We start from the raw sequence: 24,451 nt of genomic DNA, 5'->3' as shown, positions 1-24,451 counted from the left end.
CATGTGTGGAATACACCACCTGTCAGCAAGTGGCATTGGTCCCTGTGCCCCAGGCCTTGCTCGCCACTCAGGCCCCTTGCTCTCCAGGGCAGTGGTTGTTGCTTCTAAAATCTGGACCACGTTCTTAGCCTTTTCTTAACACTCGTGTCAGAATGTTTAAATGAATTTTTAAAGGCACAAAGATTCTGTGGCAAATGTTTAGGAAAAACTGAAAGATAAAGTCCCGTATTGAGGGATAGTTTCTGAGGTCCATCTGTTGGGATGGTGTTTCCTGCAGGCCCCCCCTGGGAGCTCAAGCTCCCCCTTATTGGAGCTGTCCCCGGCAAGCTCCCCCTAAGAGCTCAATCCCCCTCCTCCTCCCTCCTTATCAGGATGACTCCTGCAGGCACCATAGTTAGAGGCCTCCCTGGCAAAACAAAGTTGAGGGATCACAGCTGCTAGGGACGGATCTCCTGGCACCCCGGCCAGATTCTCCACCCCACCCCCCAACCCGGAGGCCTGGCCCTATAAAATAAAGCGCCTGACCCCAGTCAGTGCTCAGTTCTTTGGGAAATACCCCACTGGGCCCACTAGTGTAATAAAGCTGAGCTCCTTGCCGTCTGGGAGCCGCTTGTGTTTCTCGTCCTCACCGCTTTTCCACAGCACATCAAGAGGAGGGAAAGGGATGGAGTGGAAGGACAAGAGGAGAAAGGAAGGGAAATGGATGGGGGAAAGAAGGGGAGCAGTCGGGGGTGTTCATGCTGTGAAGAGGAATCAGCCGTGGGGGGCTGGCTTCCCAGGGCTTCCAGGGCACAGACCAGGCTGGAAACACGCCACGCCCCGGCCACGCCCCCGGCCACGCCCCGGCCACGCCCCCACCCCATGCACTCCAACTGCCTGAGGCACAATAGTTCTGATTTGCAGGTTGGATCTGAGAAAGAATGGTGCAGCTCTTACGTTTTCAAACATCCTTAAAAGGTGTTAAGAGTTATAAAATTAATTTTACAGCATTTTATAGCATTAACATAAATTATATATAGCTGTTGCCTACGAATATACAAGAATTAGTAAAAGCAATTTTAAGACTGTCAATTAGGCAAGTATGTGCTATCATTTAAAAAATTTACCTGTAAATAAGTAATTTAACTGAAGATTTGTAGACTAAAGAAATATTACACGATTATGTATTTAACACAGAATTAAATTACCCTGTATCACCGTGGGGCTACATATTAAGTTTTCCACAGTAACATTGAAAGATGCCAAGATTACATCTTATAGTTTACAGTTTCTGCTATGTTTTTAAGTCAAATGCGGTTAAATAACATAGAAAATTGTCAACTGTCATTATTTGGAAAAAGCAGATGTTTTCACCCCTTTCTACAAAAGAAGTGCATCCTGAAAAACAGTGACCCTGTCATTTAAGGGAATTATGTCACGAGCCATCGAGTTTACAGAATAAGGAATTCTTGTGTAACATGAATAGTGATTAAATGCGCGTCTGCTTTGTAAATACAGTTTCTTAATCCACAAGCCCCTCTTCCTGCGGCTGTGCTTCTTCCTCTCCCTTGAAAAGGTGTCAGGCTTTTGGCCTTGAATTGTTTGCTTAGGAGATGGCCACCGAGGAGAGGCCACCAAGAGCACACTGCACAGACAAGTGGCCGGGAACATTCCTCAACACAGGTTCTGATCCACTCGGTCGGGCTGGGGACCTGAGGAGATGCCAGCCGACAGTGCTGCTGAGCTGCTGGTCCCCACGGCCTCACGCCCTGGGAGCCCTGTTAATGCACCAGTAGAAAATTACTTAAAATAAACACCAAGGTCTCTGGGCCCTACTGCCCACTTACTAAACCTGAACCTGAACCCCTCGGACGAGCCAGGGACCTGTGTCGAGTGAGCTACAAGGTGACACCTGGCTGCATTCAGTTGAGTACAGAACTCTGGGAATGTCCTGTTTCAGAACTTTCAGTTTTGTCACTGTGCTACTATCAAACCTGCAGTTGGAACTTTATTTCCTAATTATTAAATATATACATTTTATATTATTCACAATGTATACATTCTAATATACATTATAGTATACATTCTCTTAATCTAACCTAAATTTGATCCTTAATTTAGTCTTAAAGGAATGCAAAATGAGTTCCCCAAAGGGTATCCACTGCGTGTAATTACAAGTACATGTGTCAGCGATGTGTGTGATGCGGGCACGCACACCGTCAGCCGTGAACACGCACACGCCCGTCACCATCCACAGCCGCCCCGAAGCTCAGCGCCCATTCTCCACTGCGGACGCAGAACTTAGTAAGATGCAGACACACTGACCCACTCCCTGTTGTAAATGTTCCCATTCTCCAGCGACACGTGGATGTGTCTTCATGGTGCATTTCAAGAGTTGTCAAGCTTTATTGAGATATAACTTGGTAACAAAATTTTAATGCATTTAGAGTATACAATGTGATGATTTGATACATGAAACGATCCCACAATAAGTTAATTATCACGTCCATCACATCACATGGTTACGTTTGGGGGGAAGGTGTGTGTGTGTGTGTGGAGACTTAAGATTTATGCATATGTTCTGTATTCTTGCAGGTGAGCATATTGGACTGGGTCCGAGCAGAAAAAACCTATAACCTCTGTGAGGTGCTATTTAAAGTTGACAAGGTAAGTGTCTTTGCACAGTAGATGCTTCTGTGTGATAAGATGTCCCTTTGGATTTAAAGTGTGAGAGAGACATTTGTTCAGCACTGTTCATTGAAGCAATAAACTAATGTGAAAATCTGCAGTCATTTGCCCATCATGTCCTGAAAGTTGTCACCCTGTTGCTTACCAAGGTAGACGGACAGACGGACCATGTATGTGCACATGCGCATGCGTGTAACAGGGACGGTGGTTTAGTCACTTCCAATCACAGTGAACTATTCCAGGAATTTCAGTTTGTTGTTGTTTTTACCAAGTCATTTCCAAAATGTGTGTAAAAGCTTTTCTTCCTTAAGCCTGGCCTGAGCCGACCAGAGTGACAGCCCAGACCTGGTCCTGTTTGGGGGGATGTGTTCCTGGGTACAGAAGGCGGAGATTCATCCCTAACACGCACGTCCAGCTTTCAGAACAGTCCTTTAGTGGGAAGTTTGCAAAGCACTTAATCTCCCACGAGGTTGGTTTCCCTGTTTTCCCCCTCCCCGTGTACGGAGAGCTGCGTCCCCCAAGGGACGGGCCTCGAGGAAGCAGGAGCGGGACGGCCTGCTCTGCCCTATGAACACGTTAGATGTAAAGACAACATGACGTGTAGGTGCGCACACGCCACCGAGTGGAGCACGCCTAGGAACACGTTACCTCATTGCTACGACTCCTGACATTGTTCGGTTTGCACAGAACTCCTGGTAACGCTGAGTTAGACAGGTTGGGATGTTGAACCTGAATGAAAAAATGTGGGAAAGAAGTGAAAACAAGTCATTGTCACCAAGTGGACTCTGCTGAGCAATGGATCGTCACTTGTCAGATATCAGAGGACCTCTGTCTCCCCAGGGGTGTCAGGCTGCCCGTGGGATTTCTCTGGCCCGCGGTGACTGGGGCCCAGACCTGTCGTCCGGTGTGGTGTCTGCGTCTCCTGCTGCACCGTGAAACAGATGAGAAAATGCACCCATCAGCCGGATCACCACCGTGACTTACATTACAGACAGGCCCAGGGCATGTAATTCAACCGTCAGGAACACCCCTGCACAGAAGCAGTGGCTGTTTCCTCTCCACATAAGGACATTCCATTTGAAACTTTCAGGAAAATTAAATTTGCTCCTGTGTTTGGCAGAGGACGTGGTGACAATGTCTGTGTTCCCCGAGTCCCTCCGGCGCTTTGCTAAGCCGTCCCTGCTCGTCTCCCCACCTGAGGACTGGCCCTCGGTGTGTCCACGAAGCACAAAGTGGACAGAGATTGCCAGGCCGTCCCCTGGAGGTTTACCTGGCTGCAAGGTCGGCCAGGTCTCGTTCTGGTTCACTCGCCAGACACTGGCACCCAGGAGCCCCCACAGTGTCCACCAGGAGTTTTGTGACAAGCTGTCCAGCCCCATCTGGTGCTGTGTGAATAAGCAGGAAACGAGGGAAAGTCCTAAAGTTTCCTCTGATCCTGCCACGGCCACAAGTGCACCCATCAGACTGAGACAGACACGGAAGACTTCCAGACCTCTGCACGGGGGTGAGGGGTGGGGGGACGGGGGGCTCGATTCCACGGAGCCAGAGGCAGGGTCCCTGAAAGCTGGGTGCCCTGAGGTCCTGGGCCCCCCGTGTGTGCTAACAGGCCCAACGTGAAGGAAACTAAATTTTCTTGACTCTTCGTGGTAGGATACAGTTTTGTGACTTGGAATCACCTCATGAAGATAGGGCCCTGGCCTGGGGTGGGGGCTATTTCTTGACTTTTATGTTCCAAAGGGATGGTCCCTGGGTCCTGGGGATAGACAGCCCTGGGAGGCAGAACTGGCAAGTGGCTTTTAAAAGATTTGCATCTCAAAGGGGCAGAGAAAGGCTTCACAATAATGGGTTGTGCTGCACAGGCTCAAAGGCGGGGTCTCGGGTGGGCCTGGGCGGAGTCTCGGGTGGGCCTGGGCGGAGTCTCGGGTGGGCCTGGGCGGACAGCAGTCAGGCCGAGGGAACGGAGGACAGGTTGGTCACTGGGCACTCATGGGTCCTTTCTGCACATCGTCCCCTTTACTTAACTCTGTGATCAGTCACTCCAGCCTTTAGGTCGTGTTGACACATTGCAATCTGCAGAGACTGCGTTACTGTTTTAAAACGGAGCTGCAGGGTGAGTGGGGAAGGAGCCACACGTGAGTGACTTATGTAGCATTTGTCACCCATGGTTCTCTGTGAGGCTGCACGGTTTGCATTCTGGAAAAGAACATGGTCTATGAAATCCTTCAGCGTTTCATGGAATTTCTCAGGTTGTTCAAAAGCTACTTTGAATCCCTCCCTTTTGTTCCTGAATTTAGAGCTCAGCTCACTGACTTGCCAGTTCAGGAAGTCAGGAAAATGTCACCGCTGTCACTGCTCATGAAAGAGCTCACTGCCCAGAGCTGACTCTGCAATCACAAGAGTCAGATGTTAATGATTTTCCATAAGCCAGTGGACATTTCAAGGATCGTCAAAAGACCGCTGAGAAATGTTTAGAAATCTAATATGATCTTGTTTAAGTACTCCATTAATTACATTACAAATTCGTTAAATTACGTGTGCAGAGACATTGCATGGAAAGGAGATAAAAAACCCAATCAGATGACAAAAAGGTAGTGATCGTATTAATAGAATTCTCTCTCTTTTGTATTTCCTGCACTGTTACTATAATTGTTCCAAAATAAATAAATAAATAGAAGCAGGAAAAAATCGAGGTAATTTAAAAGACAGTCCTTTTGTTTTCAGAGGAGACCCTGAGCTGGTTTGTGTGTTCTGGATGTGGTGAGGGCCGTGGGGCAGCTGGAAATGTAGCTGCAGGGAATGACCGCTGACCGTCTGGGAAGCGCTTAGCTGAAGGTCAGATACCACGTCTCAGTCTGCACCAGGGCTGTGCCTCAGAGACCCAGTGTTTTATGTAAGTAGAGTCGGAGCTAACGACTGGTCGACACAGGTTTTACCTGTGCTGTCACTTAAAGCCTGAGGCAGACTCTTTCTTACGACCCCAGTTTGTAGCTCCAAACCTAAGTGGTTCAGGGTCATCAGCTAGTAACTGGCAAAGGAGAGTCTGCAGTCTGTCTGCCTCGCTCCAAACCGGCTCATCTCCTGTGAGAGCGCACAGCGCCCTGACCAGAAAGGAAGTGCGTCTCCGTGACGTGACGTGAGCACTACCAAGACGCCCTCTCCGGGGTTGATCTTGACACTGAAGTCCAGTGGATCAGGCCGGTCACTAATGCCTGCTGGTCCCGGTTTGTGATACGCAGTCCTGTGAATGGGGTGGTTTTGTGTCTCCCCGTCTGCGGTGAAGACCCTGGGGCTCCCTCCAAAATTGAGGTGCAGCCTCTGTCCCAGGTTCAGTGGGGACCAGGAACATAGGCACCACACATGCACACACACATGCCTATGTGGACACACATCACCTGTCTATGCACATACACACACCACCTGCACACACGTGCACACACGCCACGTGCACACGTACACACCTAGCACATATGCACACATGCCACATGCACACATGCACACAGACACATACACATGCCACATGCACACACGTGCACACATGCACAAAACACAAGGCAGCAGGTGTCTAAATGAGGGACAGAGTACACAGGCAGCTGGCTGAGTGACCTGAGTGGGGACACACATGAAGTGGGATCCTACAGACTGTCCCCAGCCCCCCGCGGAGCCCTGGGGCCCACCTTCTGTGCACCCTCGATCTCTTTACCTAAAGTCTATACCCAGAAAGCATAAGAAGCCATTTGTCTGCTGCAGAGCTGCTGCAGCCCTGGCGAGCTGACTGGGACACAGGTGTGAATGGGGTGTCCGGCGAGAATGGACGTGTCTGAGTTAGGATGCGAAGCCCCGCCTGCAGACAGCCTCCTCACTGCGGCGACACACGGGCCATGGTGCAGGCACCCTTCCTTGGGCCACTGGCAGCCTGGCCCGTCGTCCACGGCAGCGCCTCCTGCTGTGGGCTGGTCAGTGTGTCTGTAGACGGAGGGGTGACGGATGTGAATCTAGAGGGAGACGGATTCGAGCATGAAGTCCTGCTATTGGGGACAGTGACCATAGGAGAGGAGCTTGGCAGCTCTGCAGGGCCAGTCAGCAGTGACCCACTTGCTACGGTGCCCTGGCCACTTCTGGGGTTTGCTGGGTTTATGTTAAATTGTCATGACTTCCAGCTCCAAACTTACCAGAGAAAATGAACTTGTGGTCAGCAGTATTTGAAGTGCAAGTGCTCACAGATACGTCAGAGGTAGACATAATGTCCTTGCCGATACTTGGGCTCACCACACAGCACCATGTCCCGTCCCCTCCCACGGGAGCCCTGGGCACAGTGTGGGGAGAGCTCCGGCCCAGCTCACCTCAGCCCTGCCCTGTCTTCCAGCCCCAGCTCCCGGATGCCTGCTGCTCACGCGCAAACCTGGGGTTCCGGGACCTGGACTTTGGGGATCAGGGACCACACTGCTTCAGTGTCCAGGTCGGCCATGGCGGAAGTCACTCCTTCAGCGTGGAGCTCGGCAGTGAGCTGGCTGAGTGGGAAGCACGCTTCCAAAGAGCGACCTTCATGGAGGTTCAGAGAACGGGGGTAAGTGGCTCAGTGTCCTCAGAGGAAAGGTACTGGGTGACAAGCGACATCGGAGTGCGTGTGACACCGTCTGAGAAGACGCGACTCTAAAAGTTGAGTGTTTCTGTGGGAGGCACCATGTGAGATGCTCTCTCCTCCATGAGTCACCCCCGGGGGGGGGGGGGGGGGGCTCTGTGCGTCTCCCTTGACACGTGTTCACACTTCAGGTGGGGAGCAGGCGACAGGTGACTGCGCTCTCCATGGACGGACTCACTGATGCACTGACTGGCTTCTCGCAGACTGGTAATTGGGGCGGGGAGGGAGAAAGCAAGAAATAGTCCTGTGCCTTTAAAACCTGATTTCAGACAGCGGAGTAAACGGGATGCAGTGGGACGGAAGCCCTGGCGTGTCATCTAATTATGACGGCATGAGAGTCCGTGTGTTAGGTCCTCAGAGGGATCACCACTGACCATGTTCTTATTGGCTCGTTTGTTGTAATTGACCTGGAAGTGGGCGTGTCCTTGGTGTCGGGTCTGACAACTCACCATTCCCCTCTAGTTCTGGAACATTCTATCCTGCATTGTTTTCTAAAAGCTTCGAAGTCTCACATTTATGCGTGTGGCCTGTGCGGGAGTGCCCAGGTGCCTGGCAGGTGCGGTCCCCAGCCTATGAGCCACGTGCTGTCTGGTCTGGGGGGTGGGGAGAGTGAAGCCTTTGCACACGATGCAGGACAGGAAGGGGCGAGGACGTGGCTCAGAGTGAGTGTTTCGTGCTGTCTAGGCTGCGATGGGGGAACAGGAGGCAGGCGCCGCCCTGGCCAAGCTCGGGCCTGGCTGAACAGTCCCATTTTGAGGGCAGTCTGAATGGAAAGGGGGTGAAAACGAAGCCTCTGGTTTTCCGATTAGAAACGTTCTCTGTGACACTCAGTGACATGGATTTGCTTCACAGATGACATTCTTTGCGCTCTGATGATTTCACTTATCAAGTGTCATCCATCCGTCAGCAAATCTTGAGATTTACCAGAAGCTACCTCTGTTCGTTGCAGCCAAGTCTGGGGCTTTCGGGGGGTGGGTTTCAGAACGCCGGGCGCAGCTCGCTTGCTTAGCCCGAGCGCCCCAGGTACCTCATGGTTTTGTAGCTCAGGACAGTGACCAGCCGTTTCCTTCCTGTCACCACACTCGGGCACCATGACGTGCAGTGAGGTCCGAGAAAGGTCCCCAAAACACCTGCCTGAACTTCTGTTTTAGGTTTCCTAGTCTTTCCCTCCCTCACTGCATCCTTCCTCTGAGCACCACCTTCTTTTCCAGGTCACATGGCGATTTCTAGAACACCTACCGTGGCCAGCAAAACAAATACAGCCCTTGTTAGGGTTTTGTCGAAAACAAGAGCAAACAAAACCCACGTGGAGAGGACGCATAAGAGTTAGTTCCTGGGGGGCTGTAGGGGCGTCCTGAGGCGTCAGACCCTCCTCGTCCCCCAGGCCATTGGTGTTCTCTCAGGCGGTCCCTGGGGGCCACTGTCCACCTGCCGTGGACTTCTTTAGACGTTTTCAGGTGATCCAGGAAGGTGCTTTCTCTGAGAGCAACTGTCAGGCCCATGAGTGAGTCCAGAATGTTCCTTCTCACTGTGCTGGCAGCAGGGCCGCGGGTTTCCAGAGGTGCTTAGTTCTGAGCATCACAGATAATGTAAAATCACAGAGGCGGGAATTATAACTGAACCGTAGCCAGAAAAAGTGTGTGTGTGTGTGTGTGTGTGTGTGTGTGAGAGAGAGAGAGAGAGAGAGAGAGAGAGAGAGAGATTTGCCGCCTTGAGCTTGTGTAAAGTGAAGAAGATAACCTTGAATAAGTCACTTAACCTTTATAATTATTAGTTTACTTGTTTCGAACATGATCACTATTTTATCTCTTTGAAAGGTGTTATGAAATTTTATTAATTGAAGTGTATAAAGCATTTGACATTGAAATATGCAAAACATAAAAACATAATTTCCATAAATGTTTAAGTTAACTTTCCAGATTAATTTTTTAAAAATCTGATGCTTGAGATATTTAAAAAAAAAAGAAAGAAAACACTAACATTATTGGTAGCACTATGTAGAATACTATAAATATGTTTTCTCCTTAAAAAAAGTCAACCAAGATGGCCTAACAGATAGTCAAGTGAAATATTAGATAGCACTTACATTAGAATAGATCTATGAGGTCATAAAATGATAGTTATTGGTTGTTACCAGAAGCACCAGTTCAATTACACAGTTATGTTTTATATAGTTTTCAACATATTTAGGAAGCTGTACAATTCTAATTTACCTCGTCGTTTCGAGATGTGGTTTTGCAGCAGCTTTATTTTAAGTTAAAACCATCAATGTAATCGTGTGGCTTGTGTTGATCACCCTTTAAATGTTCTGTTTCCTCAAATGCACAGCATTTCCACAAATGGCCTAGGAGGTGAGTAGCCTCTGCTGGGACCCTCTCATTCCTCTTGGTGCATCTTTGGACCCCTCCTTAGGAGAAGCTCTCAGAGCTGTCACGTGGGACACATCCCCCTCTCAGAGCCTCATTTGAAGTCATGTTAAAATTGAGCTTTTCCTTTAAATTGTTATTCCTGTGCTTGAATACTCTCCATAGTCTACTCTTAGCCATTGAAGGAAATTATGAATTCGATAAATTCACAAATGACCTCACAATTCAAGTTTTTTGATACATTGTTACAGACTTTCTAAAAGAAAGATCTAACTGGTACTTACTTTTCTGATATTAGCGTTTTGTTTCTACTGGGTTTGTTGCCGTGTTATATAAGCTCCGCCAAGTCCGATGGTTCTCACTGTGTGTATTCAGACTCAGATGCTCACAAGTAACTTTATACCCCTGATGTTTGCGGATGAGCAGACGCCACCCAGGCTGGCGGGGACGTGCGTGGCCTGTACCTCTCACATCTGTGGGGAGTTTCTTGCTCAGTCGTGCTCGTCTCCAAGCCAAGTGTCACTGCTGAGCTGATGAGTGCCTGCTGGCCCTGGGACACTGAGTGCGTGAGCTAAGCAGTTAGGGCTCCCTGTCTCGGGCGGAGTGACGAGGGCTTGTGAACGTCAAGGACGCCTGCCCTGCGCTCACACAAGGGTCACTCGAGCTGCAGCCACAGCCACCCAGTGCCATGAGCTCCTGTAAAGTAGGAATTAAAATGAAAAAGTGGTTGTTCAGGGACTGACCTAAGAAGACAGTTGACTTTCAGCTAACCAGTGAATTTGCTGGAAGTCACAGCAAATGTCGTGCCGGAAGCATGCGATCAGGAGACACACACCTGGGGGCCCTGCCTCGCTCCCTGTGTTCCAGCCGGGACAGCACCGCAGACGGTTACTGTCTCACTGACCTGCAGGTCAGCGTCCGACATGGGTCTCTCAGGGCTAAACTCAGGCTGGCAAAGCCACCCCTTCCTGGGGGCGCTGGGTGCACCTGAATCCCGCTCTGGGGACCATCACCTGCCTCGCTCGGCAGCCCCACGGCCGGCAGCACCACCTCCCTGGTACCCTCTGTCCATAATCATGTCTCTGACCGAGCAGGGAACATCCAGCTCTGCAGGGCTCACGTAATTTGATTAGAGTGGCCCTGGGTCATCTACCCAGGGTCCCCACGACCCCGGGTCAAGGTCCTGAACTTCATCACATGGGCGGCGTCCCCTTTGCCACGTGAGAAAACATAGTCCCAGGTTCTGGGGTCGGGACCAGGACGTGTTGGGGGCCTGTCCCTGCTCATTGTATTTTCTGTGGGATGAGACGGTGCCGTCGTCGTCTGGGGCTCACGTCTCACTGCGGTCCCTCTGTATGTGCACAGGCGAGCAGGTGTGTCCCGGCGTAAATGAGGTGAGTAGATGCTCGGGCTCACTTCTCATGAACAGAAGCTGCTCTACAGTTGCTGGTACAGCTCTTGAGGGACAAAAACGAGCAGTTTCAGGAAGAACAGGGACCGGGAGGAAAATTATTGTGTTAAAATACTGATTGCGGTTGGGCCCTAATCAGGAATGTAAACCTGACTTGAAGACCAAAATATGTAGCAAGTCCATTCCAGTTTTAAGTATTCTAAACATTGTCCTGATTTGCCCAGTCAGGGTGTCATTATTCACAGACATGCATTTGCAATACAGACTAAAGTTTAGGCCTTTATTTATCCTCTGCAGGCACCCACGCATACCTATCCACAGGCATGCACACAGACGTGCACACATGTGCACACACAGATGTGCACACACAGACATGCACACACAGACATGCACACACATGCGCACACACGTGTGCACACACACACACACACACACCGTGCAGGATAATCACACACAGCACAGTGACAGGAGCTGCACATGCCTGAGCGCCCTCTTTGGGTACCCACCTCTCATTCAGGTTTCCCTGCGGGACCCCTGAGCAGGCGAGACAAGCCGGTACAGCAGCCAGGTGACCTTCCCAGGCCAGTCAGAGGATGTCACAGCCAGGCTTTCGGCCAGTTTCAGATGTCTGTTCGCCTACCGGCTGCCAGGATCGCTGGCTCAGCACAGAGTGACGTTTTATAGGATGAATTAGTGGATAAAATGGGGCGAGGGGAGGAGATAAAAAGAGAAAACCAATGCAGTGCTCGTCTCAGGAATCCCATGAGGAGCTGAGTGAATGACCAAGTGCTGGGTCTCGCAGTTGTTTAGAATATGTTGTAAAGGGCCATGCAGCCCCTCGCGAGGACGGCTAGGGGCCGATGAAGGGTCCACAGGCAGCTCATCCAGAGGAAGGAGAACCAGGGATGACTGACGGAGCCACCTGGATAAAAGCAAAAGAAACTCACAGGGATCGTGATGAGATTTTAGCGTTTCTTTCTGAGGACCACTCAGTCCCTGGTGATTCCTCTTGGCCCGTGGGGACCACATTCACTCTCCACTCCCGAGGGCTTGTCAGGCAAACACGAAGCCCCCTGACTGCCGGGACGTGCGGCCCAGCCTCCCGGAGCCGAGGGTCAGCTCCACACCAGACGTGTGCACGTTGGGCTCCTACTGTCCTGCTCTAGGCAGCGTCCCACCAGGTGCCATAGATTGTTCTAGAAGGGGTCATATTGCTCTTGGCCTCAAATATCTCAGAGGAGACTTGACCCGACGCATCTGGAAAACCACACAAGTGTGTCAGTGACCAGGCAGCAAGCGTAGTGAGGGTGCAGGAGCCCAGAGCAACAAGGAGGTGCCATGTGGGGCGCCCCACAGAAGCCTTACCGGGAGGGGACCTGGGTCTGGTGTCCTCCCCACCTCTGTGCGTTTGAAAGGAAGTCCTTTTTTTAATTGCCTTTCAACCCTTTTCCTAAATTTTACAAATTTTCCCAAATTTGTAAAAGGTTATGAAAATGTATCTTACAATGAAATACATTTTCCTTTGGAGCAGAATGCTTGTTTTTGAATAATAATAATAATAATTAATAATAGCAGCAACAGTCATAAAGCATGATCTCAGGTCCAGGAGTCTGCATCCTCTAGTGGGAAAAACATGAATTTCAGGTTAAAGTCAGAAGCCCCAGACCAGCCAGGACCTTGGGGAATGTGCATACGATCTGAGCCCCCGTGTTCTCATCTGAATACAAAGATAAAGCCACCTAAGCACAGCCTCTCATCTGGTGACGCTGTGGTCATGTTACGTGTCGGCACCCCTGCTGATCACCATTGCGTGTGTGTGCACACGGGTGCCCGTGTAAGGCTGATTCCACATGCCATCAATAGTCTATCCCAAGCTGTTAGGGCTCAGCCATTTCTAACATTATTTTTATAGGAGAACATTTTCCAAACTCTAAACATCTGACTGACATATGAACTGCTGGCCTATGGCCTGCTTACCACTGCTTGTTCCTAGATTATCAAAAATACAATAAATATTAAGATATATTTTAAAATATATACCCTATTTGTTTATTGGATTTTATATGACGGCAATAAATGGTGACTTTCCCATAGTCCTTTGTCCAGACACCAGAAATGAGCATGTAATTCTCTTTTTCAGTGACATAAATACATACCTATAAGGAAATAATTTCAAGGCACCTCTGAGGTGTGTGCAAATGTAACAAGCACACTGTTATTTGTTGCTAGTGTGACGATGTCATTACTACATATATCATTGCTTGTAATCCTTTCAGATGAAGATAGCATCTTCCTATGGAATTTATCTTTCATTTATTGTTCATCAACTCACCTAACTCTCAGTGGGAAACTGTTGAGCTAAGAAAATGCCAGTGCATGCTTTTGAAGTCAAAACACACCCCATATATTCAGGATGCGAGGCTGCGAGCTGGGCAAAACCTCCTCACACAGAGCGCATCCTAATTCTTCTCTTCGCAGCACGTCACTCTCTAGAATATCTTCCATCCGTGTATCTTAATCTTTGCCTCATGAGCGGCTTTTTTCCATCAGTGATAGAGTTGCCAAAATCAGAATAGAGCAGCAGCATTTCCTGGTGTTATCAGTATGTTTGCTTATTAATGTAGCTCGAGATCCCTTTACTCACGTGGGTGCTCTTTGCTACAATGAACTTGCACATATTTTCCAATTAAGTTCAAAATAGGACCAAGAGGCACAACACACAGATGTGAAGACGGAAGTGGCCCCAGGAGGTCGGCAGCTAAGCTAAAAGGAGCATCCGAAGCTGCTGCACAGAAGGAGGCCGATGCCCAGGCTTTGCAAAGGTGCCCCAGCTCCCGCCCCGGCCCCTTCCAGGAGGAGGGCAGATGTGCCCCTTCCCCGCTGTGCCCAGAATCCAGGGTCTTCCAGCATGTTCCTGTGTCAGGCTGGGGGGGTCGGCCAGAGCCACTGAGACCCTCAGATCTGGGGACTGCGTCCCTGCCAAGTCTGGGCGGGGACAACGTGGAGAGCGACTGCCCTTGGCTCTCTGTCAACACCCAGACTGTACACTAGCCTGCGAGTGGCACAGGCAATGCGTCCTGTGCTCCTGCGGCCCACCAAAGCGGCCGTGCAGAGTGACCCCAGTGCAGCCCTGCCGCCCGGCCCCAGCGCTGCCTGCGGCCCCGACAGACTGTCCACCTCGACGGTCCGGAGTGTGTGTGCTGCGAGCAAGAGCAGATATATCCAGTGAGTCAGGTGGCCCTCGGGGTCGTCACTATTTGCTGCGGACTGTTTGGTGAAGAGCTAGTATGTCGTGTCTTCTTCAACTGCTTGGATGCAGGAGGAGGGCTGCCGATGAGAGAACCTGGCTGGACCAGGCTGCCATCTCCTGGTGGAAATTCTGCTTTCAAACTCTGTATTGACCAACCTCCACACTCACTATTTGGAAGTCTCCAGAGTGACCCTCTGACACACGTGTCATCGTGAGGAGTGCTGCCCACTGTTTCCTTGCTACAAATGAGGTCTTCTGAACATTTCTGGGAAAGAGACAAGTACGGATGGCACTCCATTCCTCTAAAACCCATTATGGCTTAATTTAATTAAAAGGGAACTGAGCACAGCTTGTAATGTTTCCATTTCTGCTCCTGAATTTATTTCGGGGTTGAATCCAGTTCTTCAATTAACATTCCTATCATGGTAGAGCTCAGCCAAATGAGCTTTTATTAATTGTCCACATTTTAGTTTCCTCATTCCAAGCCTGATTCTAACGGATGACGGTAGGAAGGGAACAGCTGATTTGGCCTGAAACCGTGTCTGAGAATCAGAAGCTCAAATAGCCTCCTGCAGCACAAGCTCGGGGGTGGCAGCAGCCCTGTCCTGCATACACAGGCCAGGCACCTCAGAAACGCTTACAAAATGACCTATTTCCTTTTGGCATAAAACTCAAAACCAGTTTCTTTCAGTTTATGGACAGACCCCCCAGTGAAGAATGTCATATATTCTTGAGCCAGACAAGACTAAATTGGCTTATCTTTTAAAATTCCACTTAAAATGTATTTTTACAGAACGAGTGGAAAATGAGAGGCACTGTCAAGGAAATCCCCCGTTTCCAAGAGTGGTGCTTGTGCTTTGCCTCGGAGACAGACATCTGTGTTTGTGATCAAAACACTATTTTGTTTGTAAGTCTCACAAGTCAAACTTACTAACATTTGCTGCAGGTTTGTCAGATTCTAGGAAACCCTCGTTTACGCAGAAGAACATTTCACAACAAATTCCCTATCTGTTCTACTTTTGTCATCACTCGCTCCCTGGAAGAATCATATGCATGAGGGTTTTCCCAGTGGTCTCTTCTCTCTTTCAGAACAAGGGGCTTCTGAAAATAGCGAGCGCTGAGGAGCCCAGGAGGCTGCCCCTCCAAATGGACACAGCGCTGTCTCTTAGCCAGGCCGGGACTGCCAGGGCCTGACGATAGCCCCCACTGTCGCCAGTAAGCACAGGTAGTCACAGGACTGGCCTGGTGGGGCCGGGAAGACGTGCCTGGCCCTGGGCCGCCGTCTTCTCCCAGGTCGCGAGTTGAATTCTCTGCTGTCACCGTCGAGCAATCCTTTGACAATGGGCCCGGGACTGCTACTTGACAATTCACTTGCATCAGACACCTCGTTATTGTTCAGAAATACACTGAAGTGGCTTCCAGAGAATTCGTCACTTCCCCAGCAAATATCCGTGGCTGTGCCGGAGGTTCTTCCCAGAGACCCCTGGACAAGTGAGTCCGTGGAGCAGAGGGTAATGAGGCCACAGGAGCCCCCGGGTGAGAGGGAACACGTCCGGGACGGGAGAGCATCTGAGCTGCGTCCCACCTGCTGCCCACGCGTGAGCTGGCCCGTCGGCCCGTCCCTTGTGCTCTTCCGTCTAAGTGGGGAGTTACTGTTCTGCCAACTTGTGGAAACTGTTGAGACCTTTATGTTGTGAAAAGTGTTTTAAATGATTTGATTTCTTCAGAGCAAAGAGAAGGGGTTAGTCCGGCATGTGGGATGCTGCGATGGGGGCAGCGCTCTGACTCGGCCCCTCAGTCCTCACGTCTCTGTGCTGCCCTGAGTGGACAGTGTCGCTGCCCCGCTGCCCCATCTCTCGTTCCTGGGGAAGCTGGGAACCGTGAGTGCTGGCCTGTACCCATGGAAGGCAGTGTCTGCTGGGCCCAGATTCAGGCTGAGAAGTTCTCTCGATTGGGAAGGTCAGTGAGAAACTGCACAGAGCCTCCTACAGAGAGTGCCAGGAGGTCTCATCTGAAGGTCAAGGTCGTAGAGAGCAAAGGAACACGGCCTGGCAGGTGGGGAAGCTAGGACCCAACGCCGTGGCCCATGTGACACACGGAACAAGTGAGGGGGGCTGTGGCCGCTGGGCTCAGGTCCAGCTACGAAGCCATGGATGGAACACTGCACCTTGGCTCTCAGGTGGCAGGTCAGGGACAGTCAGTGCGTCACCTCTTAGTCACCAGGAAAAGGTAAGCTCGGCACAATGAGTGCCACTCACACTGCTACACACCCAGTGTGAACAAGTTTGAAGATACGACGAGGAATGGAGCAGCAGGAATGCATCACAGGCTCGGAGGGGCAGAGCAGTGTCCATGCCGTCTGTGTGGACTTCAGAGACATGAGAAACGAAGGCGGAGCAGGTGGCGAGGTGACCAGGAAGTGAGGTGACGACCCGGCGGCGAGTGACGGCCAGGCTGTGAGGTGACAACCAGGCAGTGAGGTGATGGCCAGGCAGTGAGGTGACGACCAGGCAGCAAGTGACGGCCAGGCAGTGAGGTGACAACCAGGCAGCGAGGTAACAACCAGGCGGCGAGGTGACAGCCAGGCGGTGAGGTGACAACCAGGCAGTGAGGTGACGATCAGGCAGCAAGTGACGGCCAGGCAGTCTGACCTCAGACTGTAGACCCCGGGGGTGTGGGGGAAGATGCAATCAGAAGGAGAATAGACGGCCATTTCAGCATTTAAGTGTGTGTGAGATACTTTATAACAAACATGTAATTTAAAATAATAAAAATGTAAATAGGAGACAGGCTATTGGGAGGCAGCACCCATTCCCAAGCAGAAATGTAGAATCAAAAGTTACCACTAAGAGCTGTTAACAAAAATTCCAGAAGATCCTTTGGAGAAATTACAAGAGGGTTTTCCAGGTCTGATTTGCAAATCGGGGTGCATCCCTCAGCATAAACCCTGAGGTGGGTGGCAGTGCTGGGCTTTTAAAGACAAAGTTGCAAGGAGCTGACCAGTGAAGAGAATGGGTGGTGTCATGAGCCCACTGGGCAGTCAGGATTGTCCCTGGTGCTGGTTGTGGGCCATGCCCAGCGGTAATGGGGACACTTGTACCAACAGAGGCCGGAGGCAGCCTGGACCCTTCCTCAGCTGGCAGCCACCTGGCCCCTGCAGAAGATGAGTCAGAGAGAGGCAGACAGGATATGAGTAAGATGGAGGGTCTCCTAATATAAAAATATCCAGATTCCACTCGAACATCACCCCTCCTACCGAGAACCAGGGAGGTGTGGACTGAATGAAAATGGCAGTGGACGCCAGCATGAAGGGGGCAGCGATGTTAGAAGTAGCTGACAGACACTAAAGCGTTTTAGCTGCAGGCAGAATGCTCGCGACCTCCTGTCCCAGGTCCCTGTGTGTGAGCAAATGTACAAGCTGTGCTTTTGCCTGACTTGGCTGGATGTGTGCCCACGTGTGCCCAGGGATGTGTGTGTGTGTGTGTGTGTGTGACGGGGCAGGGAGGCAGGGAGTCCCTGTGCCTTCACGCTCGGGACCTAACATCGGTGGTGCCCCAGAGACAGGTGTTTCTCCCAGTTTGGTTCCAGGTCACGTGTCAGCAGGGTCCACCCCCACCCAACAGTCCCCAGAGGGTGGGACATGGGACCCACTGCAGCCACCTGTCACCTGAGAGGGGTCCTCGGTCTTAGCTTTGCATTTTGGTGCTGCCAGTGTTTCTCTGCCATCGGTTGTTGTCCGTCAAACTGCTCGTCAGAGTTTTCCCAAGAGGGCAGGTGTAGATTCTCCTGGAACGGTCCTGCAACCTGGCCTCTGGCCTGAGGCAGCCTGTGACACAGGGAAATGTGTGGATGACAGCAGGCGCTTCGGAGTGAGGAAGCAAGTAGGAAGTTAGTGACCCAGCGTCTTCTGCATGTTGAATGGAGATTCATTGGCTGTTCCTTCATTTGTTTTTAGGGTGATGTCTGCAGAGACTAGCTTTTGCAGTTGGAAGGTTTGCCAGGGACAAAAAACAAGGAAGTGCTGCTCAAGGAAAAACGTCCCCACAGGTTTCATGTGGCCGTGGGCCCTCCAATTTTATTCATGTCATTTGTGTGTCAAGGCTGTAAAAAGTAGTTTCTGAGCAGGGAGCAGGGTGCTGGAGTTCTCCGATGGATGTTAACAGTGTTGTTAAAGAACGTTTAACCAGAATTCATTTGTTCTTCCCTCTAGTCCAGAACATACGTGTGCAGCTGGCGAGGACGAACACTCTGTCTCACGGTGGACTTTGCGTTGGGATTCACCTGCTTTGACAGCAGGACAAAGGTGAGATGCCAACACCAGAAGCCAGGTGCCTGCCCGCGGTGCTCACGCCACCTGGCAGAGCTGGGCCTCCCGAGTGTCTGGCAGGAGTCACCAACTCTGAGGTGTGTTGTGTGTAAGTCACACCTGCCCAGTTGATTGCACTGACGTGTCGCTCAGGGACCCACAATTTCCACAAGCCCAGTGCCGGGCAGTATTGGCAGCGAACTGCCCGGTGGTGCTGGGAACACTGTTCCCACGTGGGTGTGGGGGAAGCAAGAATGGTGCCCGGTCCTGCTCAAGGGCAGGGGCCACAGCACGGAAGAGAACCCTGGACAGAAAGCGAGCTGCCGCCTGAGGGGAGCCCGAACATGTGGTGAGGGGATGGCACCCGTGCCTGGCAGACTCTGTGCAGTGCTGATTCCAGGGATGCAAAGCTGTGATTGCTTTCCGTTTTACCCAACGTTAACTGCCTAGTGTGAGCAGCGGGGTATCAGACTCACTCCCAGCAACATCTCGCAAAGACCTGGGCATCCACCTGCCTACACAGGTGTTGAGAAAACGTTTTGTGAGCACAAAGCCAGTATTTCTTCACGTCATATTATTAGAAACCCGCTCTCTGCTCTTCAGGATGGTGGGGCAGCAGGCATTACCGTGGGGTGCCGTCCTCTGACGTCCACTGCAGGGGGCATGGGGGTGCCCGAACGCCTGTCCTTCTCATCCCACAGCCTCGGTCACTGCTCTGCCCCACCCCGTGCAGCAGGCAGACACTGGACAGCCTCTCCCACACCCCCGTCCCCCACAGATCCCTGCCCACGTGGTGGGATCCACACTGAGGGCATCACGGGCCCACAGGGCCCCCGAGAGTGGACAGGGGAGTGGACGGCCGAGCGGTCACTCAGCAGTGCTCTTAAGCCTGTCACCCAGCCACTCCTTTCTCCTGCCGCTGCTATGACCTGTCTCTTGGGGGTGTTGCCATCCCTGCTTCTCCGGTATGTCATGGGCGAGCAGGTCTGCCCAGGGCCCTGGGGAACCATTGCCTACCCAGACGTGCGTGCAGTTCCCTGCCAGCCTGGAATTAATCAGATACTGTTTGAAATAGCTGTATTATGTTTCCTGCTGCTGTGCAGGCTGGGCTGGGAACCCTTAGGGTGGAGCTGGGATGTGTTAACCGTCCTGGTTTCCGGCCTGTGTCACTAAGCTTCGTAATTAACATGTTTTTATCCGTCATGGCCTGAACACCTGGCTCTGCCAACCAGTGGACTGAGACCTCGGCTGTGGGAGTGAGCCTGTCAGCCTCTCAGTGGGACTGGGGCCTGTGGGGGCAAGGGGACCACGGCAGGACATGGCGGGGCGGGATCAGGCCAGGAGCGTGTTGCAGATGTGCTCAGCCCCCCGGAACCCCCGCCATCTGGGGGAGACAATCTGACCTCGCCGTAGTCTGTCACCTGCTCAACGTCAAGTCCGCACTGTTTAAGTCAAGGTTTTCTGATTCCCAATTAAGTGTCTCTGTTCATCTGAGTTCACGTTCACACCAAGACCTTCTCCTGATCTGTTTTCCTCTGAAGGTGAACTTTGCATTTTTCACGTGGATACTTTATTTCAAGAGGTTGTAGCCTAACACTCACATATTTATTTTGCTCTCAGTAACTGAAAGTGAAAACAAAATGTGACAAAAAGAAAATTGTTTCACAGGCTAGTTTCATATCATGCTTAAAAAAATTTTTTTTGAGTTTAAAATATTTGAATTAATTTTCTAAAGGAAAGCTTTCCCAGCTTAACTGTGAAGCATATAGCAACGAGGTGTAACTATAAAATACAACTTTGCTTCATTTGACAAACCTTCATCTGTAAGTTCAGTGTAAATAGGTTTTCAGTTACTTCTAGAGTGATCTGAAATAATTATGAAAAGCACAAAATAATTACTGAATACGAAATGACTCTGAATAATTATGAAAACGGTGTTTTCTCTGTGTGCCCTTTATGGTCATTGTGGAAAAACCAAGTACATTTCTTGGCCTAGAAATATTTCGACTGGGAGTTACCTCGCTTATATTCACAAGGCAATTAGCAGGCACCTGTTAGGCCACTTCTGTATGATTTCGGGGTCAAAACTAGACCCACGATGTGGCAGCAAGGCTTGCTAACCAAGTGCTTGCAAGGAAAACGACTAGATTTGGACACCGGCCCAGATGCCCCCCGGACGGCTGTGTGGATGTCACCTCTGCAGTCAGATGTCCCAGTTCCCCACTCTGGGCCCTGCCAGGGCAGAGCTGAGCAGTTGCTTTCAAGCCTGAATCCGTTCACCATCAAAATGCCCTTTTCAGCACTGACACAGGTTCTGAGCTGAGAAGATCTGAAATGACACGGAATATGTTTGCCCAGGGAAATTTTTCTGTGCTTACAAAGTAAATGGGAAGAGCATTATCTAGTATTTTAAAATTTTCTAGACAGTTTGAGAAATGCATTTAGAATAAACAACTGCCTGTGAGCTGCCTCTCAGCCACCTTCACGCTAGAAATGGCTGCACCCCCGACAGCAGCCGCCCAAGCGCGGGCTGAGAGCTGCGGGTTTGCCTCCTGCTTCCTGACCCTCCGCCTGAGCCGTAACCCACGTGACGTCCTGTCTGCGCTGTGATTGACAGAAGTGGGCGTGGACATCACCAGACTGGATGTGGAGCGGCGGGTGGGAGAGCCTGGGGCTGTGTCTCCACGAGTCCCGGTCCGCGCGCATGGAAGCTGTCATTTGAGACTTAGAACGAGAGGGAGCTCTTTCAGGTCGCACTTGTCACCGGGCTGCCTGCAAAGCCTTGTCCCCAGGTCCGCGCCTGCCCCAGGTTTCCTGACCATATGGGTGCTCTGTGCCCAAAGCTCAAATAATCATTCTGTGTTTAGGGCACCGAGTGGGACCCTCGTGACCACGTGCAGGCTTGACCCCTCATAACCTTGTGAGGTTGAGGTAAGACTGAGGTGGAAGAACAGACTCATTTTTCAAGAAGATGAGAAAAACTGCAAAGGAGCTGACTTTCTTGTTGGGGAGCAGGTGGTGATTTGGGTCTGGCCTGAGGAGAGGCAGGAAAGTCTCGCCACACCAAATGGGGGACGCCGAATGGCTCCGTTCTCACACCAGGGCACCTCGTCTTTATTTTATGAAGTCTCAGGGGTGCTCGTTGAGCTATCACAATGAAGGATTCAGGGATTCCTTCCATTGCCAAGATGTGGAGAATTCTGAGTTGCTACAAAGAAGGTGAGCAGTGATTACAGTCAACAATCTGTAATCATAAAACCGAAACATAAACGTCAGCATGTTTCCTGTAACGCACCTAAGTATAAAGCTGCTTTAATCACTCATACCGTGGGAAACGCTTTGCCATCCACGACTGAGACCTCGGAGTCAGGATTCCCTCCTGTTTGCGTAGCCGACGGGAGGTCCAGAGCGGAGCTGGTGCTGGGAGTGGCTGTGCAGACGCATCTCTGGACTGTGGTGGACGGTTGGTCACAGTCTGACGGAGAAAGTCAGGCAAACCACATCTTGCAGAAGAGCTCAGAGTCCTGAAACTAAACTGTTACCCAGAGTCACCTTTAGGTAAAATGTGCAGAGTTGTCATCCCTAACAGAAAGAGCGAATTTTTTTGTTTTTTTACAAAAACCACCAGTTTTAAGTACCTGAAAGAAAATTCAGAACGAGTTCACCGAGCCCGGCACTAGTGAGTTGAAAACCACCTAGAGGAAGTGTGGTTCCTGGAAGCCTCTGCGTTGCCGCCTTCACGCACCGAGCTCAGAGCCATGTCCAGTGCCCGAGCCCAGCAGCGTGTACGAATGGGTCACTTAGCGTGTCCCTGCCACCTCAGGGCACGTACTCTGGAGAAGCGGCTGAGAGCATTGACTCATGTCCCCAAATGTTGGCTACGAGTACACGCGTCCCAGCGAGTGACCTGTGGGTGTGCATGTCTCACGAGGCATCTCAAATCAGCCCACACTCAGGGCCGTTTCCATGCAAATAATGAACCAAAAAGTAGCAGCGACACACCTGAAGGGCTTAGCTGTGAGGCCATTGAAATTCTTAAACAGTCAGCGGGGCTTTTGCATAAATACGTTGGCCCTTTTGTTTAACGTTTTCACAGCCGTTTATGATCGTGTGTACAATGCCAACTGTGTAGTTATCCAGGATTTTATCCTGATGAGGGAGACCGCTAATGAGACGGCTGTTTTGGGAGGACTCTGGCAGGACCCTGTGCCCACAACCCCTCTGGCTTCTCGCGATGGCACCACCGTGTGGTTGCAGGTTCCTCGTGTGGAACCAGAGGGGTAACTCTGAGAACAGATGTGATTTGGGCCCTTGTGGCTGAGGTGACGCCCTGTGAAGTGGGAGTGGCCAGGGAGGGAGGCCGCTCCAGGACTGTGGCCTCGTGGCCCCAGTGGGAGGCTGCTTGCCTGGCATCCATCTGTCTGACCGGCGTTGGTCCTCTGATGTTGGAATGCTCTCTGGGCTGTGGGGCTGTCGGCTTTTTGGGCTGTTTGCAGCGGGCGGAGGCTCGTCTGCCGGGGACGTACAGCTGAAGTGTGATTCCAAAGGGTCTCGCTGTGTGGAGGCCACAGGTCCAATCTGAAGGTGCCTCAGTGCCTGGTCGGGGCCACGGTCGTGCCAAGTCAGGCACAGACTTGGCTTCTGCACCCCCAAAGTGAAGGAGCCGGGGTAGCTGTTCCCCAAGACCTACAGACGTCCAGGTTTCTCTGAATCTAGGAGGAGTGTGTGTTTGGCACGTTGTCCTGAAATGCAGACTCTGTTCATCTGTGAGGTTCACAGTCACAGATTGTGGGTGGTGTGGGTGGTGAGGGAACAGACATGCCCTTGAAGCGCTCCTCAGTGTCCCATCGTGCTTGCCCTTGGGGACTCTTAGAGAATAATAGGTTCGTTATTTCAAACTAAATGCTTTAATAGAAACCCAACCTCTAACTCGTGAAAAAAAATAATTCCTGTTCTTTATTGGGAATGTTCTGGGAAGGTAAGGATTTATTACCATGAGGTGTGTGCAATTAGAGACCATCTTTTATGAAACACAGCCATTAAGTGGTTGTCCGGTGCAGCCCTTTCATGTTGAAGAGCAGAAATTTATAGTGGATTTCATCTCTAAGTTACCTTAGCAAACATTAAGTAACCTTTGCACTTTAAGCGGGATTATTATCTACATTGTTCAACTTGGAGAAACTAATCTGCGTGATCGGAATGTGGAGGGGGTGTGTCCAGCACGATGAAAGGTTTTCATTATATCTGCTCTCCAGACCGTGTCCCACGGGCCGTAGCAAGAACTGGACCTTGAAGTGGATTTTTTAAAGTTTACATGCAGAAAAAGGAGCGAGGATCTTACGATGCTTTTAGACTACGTACAGAAGAATTCAAGAGAAAACCAGAGAGGGTGGATGCGGATGGGTGGGGTTGGAGAGAAGACAGGGAAGGGCTGTGACCCACAGCTCCAGGCACAGTGACCTGGGCTTGGCTGGAGGGGCAGAAAAACCCCTGGGGGTGTGAGCACGTCCAGCCCCGCACTGAGCGGAGAACAGACGGTGGTGATTCTGATAAGCTATCTCACACTCCATGTAGATAAGATGATTAAACAAATGTCTGTGTGTATTTAAATAGATTCTTTAAGGTATGAATAAATTTAATTAAGTAAATGAGCTCTTGTTTCTAAATCACTAATGAATTCCATTCCTTTGCAGAACGTCCTATGGAGATATAAATTCTCTCAGCTTAAAGGGTCTTCAGATGACGGGAAAGGCCGCGTCAGGCTGTTATTTCAGAACCTGGACACCAAACAAATCGAGACAAAGGTACGTGG

The 24,451-nt window shown here is 50.8% G+C and overlaps 1 protein-coding gene across 2 annotated transcripts in view; it reads left to right on the top strand.

Annotated features, from left to right (window-relative positions):
- Positions 1–24,451, top strand: part of SNTG2 (syntrophin gamma 2) — a 154,786-nt gene that overhangs the window by 112,698 nt on the left and 17,637 nt on the right. For both annotated transcript variants that reach the window (XM_074331613.2, XM_074331614.2), the window contains exons 13-16: positions 2,575–2,646; positions 7,031–7,231; positions 18,544–18,636; positions 24,333–24,443. In XM_074331613.2, coding sequence (XP_074187714.2) covers positions 2,575–2,646; positions 7,031–7,231; positions 18,544–18,636; positions 24,333–24,443 — 477 coding nt within the window. The remainder of the gene's footprint in view (positions 1–2,574; positions 2,647–7,030; positions 7,232–18,543; positions 18,637–24,332; positions 24,444–24,451) is intronic.

Source organism: Rhinolophus sinicus, chromosome 2 (genome assembly GCF_057876585.1).
Source record: "Rhinolophus sinicus isolate RSI-liver-muscle chromosome 2, RSI-T2T, whole genome shotgun sequence".
NCBI lineage: Eukaryota > Metazoa > Chordata > Mammalia > Chiroptera > Rhinolophidae > Rhinolophus > Rhinolophus sinicus.
Note: the sequence above shows the minus strand (reverse complement) of the source record. Positions and strands in the feature narration are given on the sequence as shown.